At 43.3% G+C, this 12,986-nt stretch overlaps 1 protein-coding gene across 1 annotated transcript in view; it reads left to right on the plus strand.

Annotated features, from left to right (window-relative positions):
• The window catches only part of TOP1 (DNA topoisomerase I), a 97,312-nt gene extending 85,715 nt beyond the window's left edge, over positions 1 to 11,597 (plus strand). The window contains exons 14-21 of the mRNA XM_059407000.1: positions 751 to 894; positions 1,663 to 1,848; positions 2,943 to 3,011; positions 3,556 to 3,670; positions 5,263 to 5,390; positions 8,540 to 8,634; positions 8,859 to 9,008; positions 10,300 to 11,597. Of these exons, the coding sequence (XP_059262983.1) occupies positions 751 to 894; positions 1,663 to 1,848; positions 2,943 to 3,011; positions 3,556 to 3,670; positions 5,263 to 5,390; positions 8,540 to 8,634; positions 8,859 to 9,008; positions 10,300 to 10,402 (990 nt within the window). The 3' untranslated portion in view covers positions 10,403 to 11,597. The remainder of the gene's footprint in view (positions 1 to 750; positions 895 to 1,662; positions 1,849 to 2,942; positions 3,012 to 3,555; positions 3,671 to 5,262; positions 5,391 to 8,539; positions 8,635 to 8,858; positions 9,009 to 10,299) is intronic.
• Positions 11,598 to 12,986: the final 1,389 nt, after the last annotated feature.

Here is a 12,986-nt window from a genome sequence, read left to right on the forward strand (position 1 = left end):
ATCAGTCCTTGCTTATGAATGTTTCCATTCAGCATGGTAGCAGAAATAATCATCTGTCACTATTGATTAGATTCAGTCTTTTCACACCCTTCTAAAAAAACTTGATCGGCATTAAAGTCGAGTTTTAAACCTTGTACCAAAAACACTAATGTTTAAAAAAACAAAAACAAACAAAAAAAAACTTCCACTCAATCTAATAAAGAATACCTAAATGCAAAAGTTAGAAAATGGTGAATAATTACCACTGTTCCTGGAAGTCTTTGTGTTCTTAGTAATTCTGTGTTGTCATCTTCGGTTCAGCTTTCCTTGACAGTCCATCAGACTAAATGGTCATGTTCGATTTAATGAAATTCAGTCCCAGCAGAAAACTGCTGTTGGGTCTTAGACTCTGCAGCAGAGTGGTGATACTGATAGGGGAATGGGAATGTTTCTACCCTTTGTATTGACAGAAGTCAGTTTTTAGGACATGCCATGGAGGCTTTTCCCAAGAACATAAACATTTTACAGAATGAAAGTTAGAAGCTTTCTTAGCAGTTAGGAGCCAGCTGGGCTTGACAGTGGAATGGGACAGCCTGCGTTCCCAGCAGGTTAGATGCTCTACAGTTTCTCTTCAGTACTCTTCTTTTTCTGCCTTGCTTAATTAAGCTCAGGTTCCTTCTCTTTGGTTCAGAGCTCTGAACTTGGATATTCAAAGTGTGTTTTTCCTCTGTCATCCCTAAACAATCCACATTTGGAGTTGGGTCTTTGCAGGGTGAGAAAGACTGGCAGAAATATGAGACTGCTCGGCGACTAAAGAAGTGCGTGGACAAGATCCGGAACCAATATCGAGAAGACTGGAAATCCAAAGAGATGAAAGTCCGGCAGAGAGCTGTAGCTCTGTACTTCATCGACAAGGTGAGTGTCCTCCTGTCCAGTTACCTAATATGTTCAGCTTGTCAAAGATGCGGGGGTTGTTCACTCCTCCAGGCCTTGTGTTAGACATTTTCAAACTCTTTTTGACTAGAAGCCACCAAAAAAATTCTGTTTTTACATCACGACCCAACACACATAAATAGATTTATTTGTATTTGTGTGTAACTGAAACAAAAGTTGCACAAAACAATGTTTAGCCTTTCTATGAGTGGTGAATTCTGACATTTTAAATTCTGTTTATTGTTTTTTAATGAAGGATGGTTATAACCCTTAAAATTGGTTAAACAATGCATTAATGTATCACAACTACAGTTTGAAGGACCATTCTCTAGCAGAGATCAGTTTGTCAGTACTTTTTTGAAGATTTGGGTTTTTTCCCAGTTTTGTACTGCCGAGCACAAAGAGACTCTTGAGTTTGATTACCCAGAATAGGAATACTCCTTCATGTGCTGCTTTATTTAAAACAAAAACGAAAACAAAACAAAGAAACCTTCCTTTCCTCCATCCCCATTGGAGAGAACAGAGTAAAGAGAAACTTGATTTTCTGAGAAAGGATAATATCACTATGATTCTCCATATTTCATTTTATAGAGGAAGAAGCAACGGTCTAGAATCCAGAATTCCCATGCCTTGCAGACGTTGCTCTTTTTCTCCAAAGAGAGCTTGGAGACTTCTGATTTGGGTTTCCTAGAGACCCAAGAGATACAAGTTTTTTCATTTGTTCTCATTTTTCCCTCTAACCCTGGACAGCTTGCTCTGAGAGCAGGCAATGAGAAGGAGGAAGGAGAAACAGCGGACACTGTAGGTTGCTGCTCGCTTCGTGTGGAGCATATCAATCTGCACCCAGAGTTGGATGGTCAGGAATACGTGGTTGAATTTGACTTCCTTGGAAAGGATTCAATCAGATATTACAACAAAGTCCCTGTTGAGAAACGAGTAAGTTACTGTGGCCTGTGCTTTCTGGCCTTTTTTTCCTTCCATTCATTCATTCATTCATTCATTCATTCATTCATTCAGGAAGCATTTCTTCAGTGCTTTTTTGTACGCTCTTCACTTCACTGGCCACTAGGAAAATGGTTTTGAAAGGGGAGAGGTGTTGGTGGGTGTCTGTGGTACCTCTTTTTACCTCCCTCACTAGCCCCCTGTGCTACACCTTCCTGGAGATGGGGGGCCATATTCTATAGTAATACTCAATAGAGCATGCTGTAGAGAGTTGGCCCTCATGGCAAACTTCAGTTTAAGATTTAACTCACCTTATTGTAATGATGCAGCCACGTTTCAGTACCCCCTGGTCAAGTTGCACATCTGTCATGTTTGTAGCTTTACTTCAACCCCTCCCCACCTCTTGACTGAGCAGAACAGTATTCCTTTAGTCCCCAAATCTCTGAGCCTAGGGCCGAAGAGGGCGCTGCAGCTTCATGTTTTCCCCCAAGTATTGGACTTGAACCAGAGATTAGCAGGGTGCTGGGCCTCCATAATCCAGCCCTTTAACAGTCTGATGTTTAGTCAGTCAGTCAGGCTCTGCTGGCTGTGGCAGTGGTCCATACTAAACAAGGTTAAAGACATGACAACTAAATATAATACCTCACCTTAGATTGGGTTCCATCCTGGGGAGGTAGAGTACATCATTAGGTAACTGACCGAATTGGAATAGGAACAATAGATTATAGTGTATATGCATGTAAATTGATGATGCTAATACATACTGTGCACATGGAAGGGAGTATCTCTAGCCTTAGAAATTTTTAGGAAATACATGGAGCTATTGAGGGGTAAAGGGCTTTATATACTACAAGTACCCATAAATGGTTCGAAAGAAATAGTTAGGTGCATACACACACATGTAGAGAGGAGTGAGGCAAATGTGTACTGTGCAGATGGTGAATGATGTGTAAAATGTTAATGGTTGTTGAATCTGGTAAAAGATGTGGATGTGCCTTGGGCTTTTTTATTTTCCAAGTTTTTGTAAGCCTGCAGTTATTTCCAGACTAAAAGCTTTTTAAATAACAGGTCCTACTTATTTCTTTTAGGTTTTTAAGAACTTACAGCTATTTATGGAGAACAAACAGCCTGAGGATGATCTTTTTGATAGACTCAATGTGAGTGGACAGAGTGCAGTGGGTTAAAGGAGGGGCCCAGCCAGAGCCTCACTACCAGCTCCTACAGGAGAGGTTTGCCTGGGGGTGACAGTGACTCTACCTTCAGTCAATCCTGTGGCATCCTATACACTCTTCCTCCTGTAGGCACACAGTGAATCCATGGGCAAAGCCCTGAGACAGGTGGACAAACCCTGCCTTTTATTCTCTTCTGGCTCTTGCAGTCTTCTCTTGGCTGGATGCTCAGCCATCTCGGGTGGAGACTAAAGGCCTATTTCTGATAGCTTCTCAGGGAAAATCTTAATAGGGAAGGATAACTTTGTTTTATTGGCCTGCTTAAGATTAAAGTACTTGATAGAGAGGTATCCTGCAAACCTATATTTTGGAATTCTTTTCTCTCTCTCTCATGACTTCCCACTGGCAGGGCCATAAACTTGGCAAAATTGAGATTACACTGGCATAAATGTCCTAGAGCTTGCCAGAAGGGGCGGAGTGGTATAGCTTTTGCGTAAATCCCAATATCCTCTTCGTGCTTTGTCTCCTCCAGACTGGTATTCTAAATAAACATCTTCAGGATCTCATGGAGGGCTTGACAGCCAAGGTATTCCGTACATACAATGCCTCCATCACGCTACAGCAGCAGCTAAAAGAACTCACAGCTCGTAAGTATTGCTTGACCAGATGGGCCTGCACCCTTCCTGGTAGGTCTGTTGCCCTTGCTCAGCTAAGTCCTAGATCCATTCTGCTTTTTCTCCTTAACTTTATGACTAGAAACTTTTCCTTCTACAGCTCTAATAGCGAGCCAAGGCTTAGTTGTATAAACATAAAATCAGTGCAGTTTTCCCCTTCCTACCCCAACTTCAAGATTAATTTTCATGGAATGCTGACAGGAGGTTTCTGTCTGCTCTGAAAATGCCTGCATTTGATGTTTTATATGTATGTTACTTGAAAACTCACAGGGTGCTGTGATGTTTGATTAAATTGGAGAGAATAAGGTTATCATGGTTTGTTTGGGTTTTTTTTAAGATTTTATTTATTTATTTGACACAGAAAGAGATCACAAGTAGGCAGAGAGGCAGGCAGAGAGAGAGAACGAGAGAGAGAGAGAGAGAGAGGAGGAAGCAGGCTTCCTGCTGAGCTGAGAGCCCGGTGGGGGGCTCAATCCCAGGACCCTGAGATCATGACCTGAGCCGAAGGCAGAGGCCTAACCCACTGAGCCACCCAGGCGCCCCTCATTGTTATTTTTTTAAAATAGCACATCCGGGGCGCCTGGGTGGCTCAGTGGGTTAAAGTCTCTGTCTTCAGCTCAGGTCATGATCCCAGGGTCCTGGGATGGAGCCCTGCATCGGGCACTCTGTTTAGCAGGGAGCCTGCTTCCCCACCCCCGCAACCCCGACTGCCTATCTGTCTGCTTGTGATCTCTGACTGTCAAATAAATAAAATCTTAAAAATAAATAAATAAATAAATAAATAAAATAAAATAGCACATCCATGGGGTGCCTAGGTGGCTCACTGGGTTAATAAGCCTCTGCCTTTGGCTCAGGTCAGGGTCTTAGGGTCCTGAGATTGAGCCCAGTATCGGGCTCTCTGCTTAGCAGGGAGCCTGCTTCCTCCTCTCACTTTCTGTCTGCCTTTCTGCCTACTTGTGATCTATTTAAAAAGTAAAATAGCACATCCTTCCCCTGAGGTTACTGTCATTTTCCCCCTTAAGATAGTAGGCAGTATTCTCCTAAAAACTAAGTGCAGAAGACACAACCAAGATCCATAAGCTTTCTTTCCTAGAGCCCAGTCGCTGCTAAATTCCCCTGTCCTCTGTAAGTATGTCAGATGCCTTAGAATATGAGTTGGAAAATCCAAAGGTGTTTGAGAGCGGGAGAAAGGATGCCATGTGACATTAAGTAAAATATTCCTCATGCTTTTAAGTTTTCTTTGTAAAATAGGTAACTGCTTTGTGATTTTAAAATGTAAAGTTTGTGATCCTTTTGTCTTACTCTCCTCTACAGACCCTTTCTGTCCCTTTTCTGTTCACGTTTTCTTCAGGGTATATTGGGTGGCTAGGTGGGGGAGGCAGCCTTTGAGACAAATGGAAATTGACTCTTGACTCCTGGGTTTTGACTTTGTGTCTTGGGAGAACTTGATCATGAGAGCGAGATGAGGGCTGGCAAAGTCATGAGGAAGAAGAGCTGGGGAAGCATGTTGTGTGTTCTCGTGTATGCATACTGACTCTTTTACCCTCCTGTTTCTTTCTTCACAGCTGATGAGAACATCCCAGCAAAGATCCTGTCGTACAACCGTGCCAACCGAGCTGTTGCAATTCTTTGTAACCATCAGAGGGCACCACCCAAAACTTTTGAGAAGTCAATGATGAACTTGCAGTCTAAGGTACTGTAGGTCTGGATGGAGGGGTAGCAAAATTACAGGAACCCCATCTGCTGTGGATAGATAGTCTGCAAATAGGAGGCCTTCTGGGCTGGGATATGAGGCCAGTTCTAGGTCTGTTCTGAAAGAGGTCCATGCTAAGGATAAACAAATGGAAATATACTAGGAGTTACCCCTGATCAAGATACTGAGTATCAGGTACCCAGTTTAGGACGTCTCCATTCTGCAAACAGAAATCCTGCAATGGCCACTTCCTGTTTTGAAAACCTAAGTTTGATGTACCTTTGAAATACTACTAATCATTGTCTTTACTATAAATGAAGGTAAGGGATATAGAGAGAGTCTTTACACTTCCTTGCTGTGGCCCAGAAAGACAACTATTTCCAAATTAGATTGTTTCAAATTGAAAAGATGATGAAACAGTGATCTTTAATTGCCCCCTTATCCTAGCACAACTATTTTTATTTCTACACATTCCACATGAATCATATTTTTATGTAGCTCATCATCAAACATCTGTTGAATACTGGCTTTTGTGCCAGACTTGCTGCCCTAGAGGGAGAGACTGACATGCAAACAAGTAGATGCTGTTCCTCCTTCGTGTGCCTCTCCTCCCTATGATTCTGCCTGGTAATGTGCTTGTAAGCTACAAGGCACTAAACATTGGGTGGTTGGCATTTCTGTGTTAGCAATGGCTACATAACTAACCTGTTCTAGTGCCCTCACTCACAAGAGAATTTGCAATATTTCACTCTAGAGCAGACACACAGGGTTACAAAGGACCAATTATCTTGAAATAAACTTACCAAATAAATTTCAATGTCTGTGATGTGCTCCCTTATTAAGATCTTAAGGTGGGTCTGATAATGACTACAAATTTCAAGCATAGTAATGAATGTGTAAATGATACTTCAAGGTTTCTGCCACAGTTACAATGCTAGGGAGATAACCATGCATACGTTGGTGGTGAAGTCCTAGGGATTACTGGTGTTACTATGGTTTGTTGCCCACACTGATAATTGAAGAAGAAATGGTGAGTTTCAGATAGAGGTTGGTGAATTTAGAGATGCAATTCTTTTCTGTCCACATTCACAGAATTCTGTACAAGGACAAATGGAGTTTAAAATGGCCACTATAGGGGCACCTGGGTGGCTCAGTTGTTAAGCATCTGCCTTTAGCTCAGGTCATGATCCCAGCGTCTTGGGATCGAGCTCCACATGGGGCTCCCTGCTCAGCGGGAAGCCTGCTTCTCGATCTCCCACTCCCCCTGCTTGTGTTCCCTCTCTCACTGTGTCTTCTATCAAATAAATAAATAAAATCTTTAAAAAAAAATGGCTACTATACAGTGAGGCTACATACACATTTTCAGGTCCACCATATTTTTCCTTCTACTGAAATTTCTTCTAAGATAAATACCCAGTAGTAGTAGTACATCTGGATCAGAAAATATCCACAACATACAGTTGATCCTACAGGAGCCATCTGGTTTTCCTGAAGGGATGCACATGTGCAGAGTAAATTAATATACATCCCTAGACCTCTCAGAGCCTTAGACCATGTGGTTGGCAGGCCAGGAACCCTATAGACCACCCTTCCTAGCAGCTCTCATTTGCTGCCACTCTTTTAAATGATCATCTGGTATCATTTACTCTCCCTGTGTTATTATTCCAAGCCAGAAATGTAAAGCATGAATATTCAGGTGCTGTTTACCCAATTCAGGCTACCCCTCCCTAGAGCATGAGGAGTTATTTTGTCGATCTTACTCTGGAACCACTGTTTGGGCAGCCTAGGCTGCCTGCCAGACGAGCCCTCCAAGCCCAGGAACCCTCTCCTGTGTGCCCACAAAGCAAACACACGCCCCTGTTTGCCAAGTGAATCAATGGAGTCTTTGATGCTTTGAGAGAATTTGAAACAGCCTGCCAGTTTAGCATCCACAGAAATGGTTAAAAGATTGTGGTCGGTTACATTTCTAGCCTGAGAAGAATCTGGCTAGTGGTGTCTGTGATGCTTTTGTGTACAGAATCCATTCCTTAAGCTTGACTTTGGACAACATAGATGTTGGAAATAAGCCATTTATAGTAAAATGCATTTAATGATTCTCTCACAATGGTGGCCTCTGTTTCTAGTCTTAGGCTGTCTGTGTATACCTAACAGACAATTCTAGGCTGAGAGTAACAGCCCAGTGTGTGTTGAATCAGGCAAATATTTATTTACTCTTCAGAGGTTCCCTTGACCTCGCAGGTTAGCAAGGCAGTAGCACGTCTGAGCTGCCCCCAGCAGCATGAGCTGAGTAGTTCAGGCTCTGGTTTATGGTGGTGTCTACTGCTGTCCTTAAGAAGGAACCGAGAACTTGGGTTTTCCAGAGGTATTTCAAGGGTTCTGTAAGCAAGAAAGACTGAAATTGTCCTTTTTTTCTTCCGTTATAGAAAGTGCTCCATAGCTAAAAATGTTTTCAGACCTCTTTCTGAGTGACAACTACAGTTTCCTTGCCATCTCGGCTCTCTCTTCTTTTAAAAACAGAATGCCAAAGCCAAGCCATGCCGTGTATAGGTTTGAACAGACTGGCTGAGCTATTTGCTTCCTGGGTATTTCAGTTGCCATTTTTAAGTCCCTTGGGTATTCCCTTCAGTGCATCCTTTTTTCTTGAGAAGCTCTCAGCTCCTTACCAGAATACTGGGAGAATCTGAGGAATGAGCTGGGTTCGGCAGGTGCGAGGATCCTGTTTCCGCTTCAAAAAGAGTTATCTCCTGTAGTATTCTTAGAATGGAAGCCACAGCCTGCCCTAGCACAGGATATCGACCTCCCCGGTGTCTAAAGCTAGGAGTGAAAGATTAGCACATGCCCAGTCCCGGCACCTTCCTTAACCTGAGCTTCTGGATTAAGGAGGGCCTGGGTCACTGCCTATACTTATTTCTTCACTTACTTCTTGAAGGGTCAGTGAAGAACATAAATGGCCACATAGCAGTCGAATTCAGCAGTCACTGTACATGTATTCTGTGCCTTAAGAAATCACCGCTGAGGGTTGTTACCTGGCACACCATTGACAGCCTGCCTACCTAGTGGAGACAACTTGTAGGTTTCATCTCTGGTGGAACCTGTCTTTTTTCATTTGGGGCTGATTTTCTTAAACCTTCATGTTCTTCTTTGTTTAGATTGATGCCAAGAAGGAACAGTTAGCAGATGCCCGGAGAGACTTGAAAAGTGCTAAGGCAGACGCCAAGGTCCTGAAGGATGCAAAGACCAAGAAGTATGTACCTGGTATTGTGCAGAGCTGGGGCTTGGTCAACAGAACGATGGGGACAATATCAGGCCCCCAGGGCCCCAACCTTTTTAGGGTTTCCGAGTGGAATCTGTTGGAAATCTCTGTATTTAGGGTTTTCCTGCTTTTGCTGCCCCTCAATGGCAGGGTGGGGTCGTAGTGTTCTTCTCCAGAGGCTAGGCCTGGTGGTTGAATGACTTCTATTCTTCCAGGGTGGTAGAGTCAAAGAAGAAGGCTGTGCAGAGACTGGAGGAGCAATTAATGAAGCTTGAAGTTCAGGCCACAGACCGAGAAGAGAATAAACAAATTGCTTTGGGAACCTCCAAACTCAATTATCTGGACCCGAGGATCACAGTGGCTTGGTAAGTACTGAGCCCTTCCTGAGTTCCTGCTGCTGGCTTGAAAAGGGTAACGGGGTGGTGGAGGGAGAGGAAGGGGGTTCAAGAGCATTGTAGGCCTTCACACACCATTCCTGCACTTCACACTTGAAGTACTTGGGGAAACCCCTGCCTTTCGACTATGCATACTACAAATGCACTAGAACATCCTAATGGCTCTAAGTGGTCAATAATATTGCTATACTGCCTTGGAATGTATTTGTGTCTGTTTTTAAAAGCCAGTTGCAGCCCCTACCTTTATGGAACTTGAGGACAAGAATAGGAATTCTTAGCCTTCATTAAAGGAAAACTAAAAGAGCCAGTCTGTCTACACTTGAACAAAACTTTTCAATAAATTTTTTTTTTTTTACAAGTGAAGGCAGAAAGAAACAAGCAGAAAAAAACAAAAATGAGAATATAGATCTCAGCAACCTACAGAAAGAGAGGAAGCTTATAACAAAGGCAGATATATTCTCTATTATTTGTATCCCTTCTTACCCACACAGTCAGAAAATGACATCCAAAATAACTGGCTTTTATTTTTTTAAAGATGCTTATTGAATTGTTCTAAGCTTAGGTGGAAGAATCCATCTCTGTGCTCCTCTGGGCCAGGGGTTCCGCCCAGCTGTTGCACCCTTTTTGCTCTTTTTGCCCTGTTGGATGCTAGAGGTTCGGTTAGCTTGAGGGACAGTATACGCAGTGGTTAAGAGCATGGACTCAAGCCAGACAGCTTGGGTTCGGTTTTCAGCTCTATGCTCCCAGCTGCATGAGGATGTAAGCAAATTACTGAATTATCTCTCTCAGTTCTTTTCTTTTTTCTCTTTCTTTCTTTCTTTCCTTTCTCTTTCTCTCTCTCTATCTCTCTCTCTCTTTCTTTCTTTGACAGAGAGTACAAGCAGGGAGAACAGCAGGGAAAGGGAGAAGCAGGCTACCTGCTGAGCAAGGAGCCCGATGCGGGACTCAATCCCAGGACCCTGAGATCATGACCTGAGCCAAAGGCAGACGCTCTACCGACTGAGCCACCCAGGCGCCCTTTCTTAGTTTTTTCACATGCACCTTTTTGATTAGGACATCTGTAGTAGCAAGTAGCATCTACCTTAGAGGTCACTGTCATGATTTAAATGAGCTCATGATGCTCTTCGAACATGTCCGGCACACTTCTTAAAATTCATTCTCCCCAGATGGGATGAAGAAGGAGGTACATTCAAACCCCTACCCTGGGTCTGGGCTGTTGCTTGCTGAGACACTAATCCCTCTCTTTCTCCTTTGTGTGCAGGTGCAAGAAGTGGGGGGTCCCAATTGAGAAAATTTACAACAAAACCCAGCGGGAGAAGTTTGCTTGGGCTATCGACATGGCCGATGAGGACTACGAGTTCTAGCCAGTCTTGAGGGGCAGAGTTCTGTGAAAAGGAACAGCATGGTTTGGGGAAGATGGATAAACTGTGAGCCTTGCTTACCCTCACACCTGAGGGAGAGAGGCAGCAAGTCTTAACAAACCAACATCTTTGAGAAAAGATAAACCTGGAGCTATTATAAGGAAGAGCTGAGCCAGTTGTCCTATGGACAACTTATTTAAAAATATTTCAGATATCAAAATTCTAGCTGTATGATTTGTTTTGAATTTTGTTTTTATTTTCAAGAGAGCAAGTGGATGGGAATTTGTCAGAGTTCTGCCAGGCAAATTCACTGTTTCACTGAAGCATTTGGATTCTCTTAGCTACTGTATACGAAGTCCGATTATATTGGTGCGTTTTTACAGTTAGGGTTTTGCAATAACTTCTATATTTTAATAGAAATGAATTCCTAAACTCCCTCCCTTTTCCCCCATTTCAGGAATTTAAAATTAAGTAGAACAAAAACCCAGCGCACCTGTTAGTGAGAATTGTCACTATCTATTGTCATGGGAATCAATTTTCATTAAACTTGAAGCAGTCGTGACATCGGCAGTGTTTTGGTTCAGACACCTGTTCACAGAAAAGCATGATGGGAAAATATTTCCTGACTTGAGTGTTCCTTTTTAAATGTGAATTTTTATTTCTTTTTAATTATTTTAAAATATTTAAACCTTTTTCTTGATCTTAAAGATCGTGTAGATTGGGGTCGGGGAGGGATGAGGGGTTGAGTGAGTCTAAGGATAATGAAATAATCAGTGACTGAAACCATTTTCCCATCATCCTTTGTTCTGAGCATTCTCTGTACCCTTCAGATATCCATCTTTTTCATTTTAAAGCCAGTCTTTCACTTGAAAGATTTTATTGTGTAAAAAGTTCCACAAGTCAATAATTTAGAGGAAAATGAGTATTTGGTCCAAAAAAGGAAAAATAATCAAGAATTTAGGGCTTTTATTTTTTTCTTTTGTAATTGTGTAAAAAATGGAAAAAAAAAACATAAAAAGCAGAATTTTAATGTGAAGACATTTTTTGCTATAATCATTAGTTTTAGAGGCATTGTTAGTTTAGTGTGTGTGCAGAGTCCATTTCCCACATCTTTCCTCAAGTATCTTCTATTTTTATCATGAATCCCTTTTAATCAACTGTAGGTTATTTAAAATAAATTCCTACAACTTAACGGAAACCTAGTGTCTGCCTCTTTGTTAGCCAGGTTCCCAGCCTAACTGGGGCTACAGGACTGGGACTCCATGTGGGATGTGGTCTCACTGCTCAGCTCAGTAAGGGTGGCTCCCTCCCTCCCCAGGAGCTGGGGCTAGGTTGGGCCTGGAAGGGGCTGCACCTGTCCTGTGCTGTGGTTGTGGGGAGGGGAGCCCAAGTCCACATCCTTCAATAAAAGCAAGCCCAGGAAGTGAAGGATGGTATAGGAAATCTATAAGAACAGGTGGGGTACAACAACTATTTGGAGCCTAGGATAGATAGTATGTATTGAGCCAAGATGTAATGAATGTATTTGGGAGGCAGACCTGCTGCTTTCTATATGTGCTGGCCACAAGCATCAGGGACCTTGTCTGGGTTTGCTTGTGTGGCTAAACTTGCAGTCAGGATGGCAGGAATTAAGGGTACCAAGCCAGTTTTAATCCAGTACTCAGTGGATCCCAGAGGCCCAAATGTAGACTCCCTATGTTAATTGGTTAATTACTCCCCAGGGCTCCTGTCCCCATGTTGGTAGGGTCCCTACAAAAATGGTTCAGGAAGAAGGATGAATTAATCCTGGCCAAACAGAGCAGGGGGCAGGAAGGCCAGTGGTCAGAATTGGTCACTTAGCCCTACACCCTCTGGCTTGCTAGCATGTACCAGGTATATTCTGGGAGGAGAGCCATCTCCTTGACAGTCTCAACTCCCTGGGACCAAGGGCTGGGCTGGTGTTGGCCCACTGAAGAGAACCCTGGAAGATCCTTCTTGGCAGTCTGCATTTCACTGGCCAGTGAGGGAGGGAGCATTCGCACCAGGGAAAAAAGGAGGTTAAGTGGCCATCAGTGCTTTGGAGCTGATGACAGCCAAGTTTTGTAAATTCTGTGGTGTTGAGGTAGCTCCACCACTGAACATAAAGAATGGCAACACAGAGGCTCATGAGATAATCAATACACTTCATGGTTGAGGGGTGGGTGATAAGAATTTGGACCTGGGTTTGGGACTTGAGCAGGACTGTCCAAAACCAGGGGACAAACCTTGGTCCAGAACTAGAAATTAGGGACAGGAGTTCCTGCATGCATAAGATTTTACTGATGAGGATAAACTCGAGCCTACCTTTCCCAGTAGGGATCGTCCTACAAGTCCTCTGAGGGCAGGTGCACAGCATCTAGATCTGGTCAAGAGCAATTGTGAAGGGCACCCTTGGTGGTAGCAGGCTTGGGAGAGCAAACCAGAGGATGGAAGCTGACCTGGCCAGTGGGGATGAGGGAAGGGGTTGGACATGTAGGTGAGGGCCAGATGGGACAGGCCCTGAAAAATGCTTGAGTCCGGAGTTGGGAGAAGACCCACCCCCTCGCTTATTCCTCCAGTAGGTTGTGAC

The sequence above is a fragment of the Mustela nigripes genome, chromosome 7 (genome assembly GCF_022355385.1).
Source record: "Mustela nigripes isolate SB6536 chromosome 7, MUSNIG.SB6536, whole genome shotgun sequence".
NCBI lineage: Eukaryota > Metazoa > Chordata > Mammalia > Carnivora > Mustelidae > Mustela > Mustela nigripes.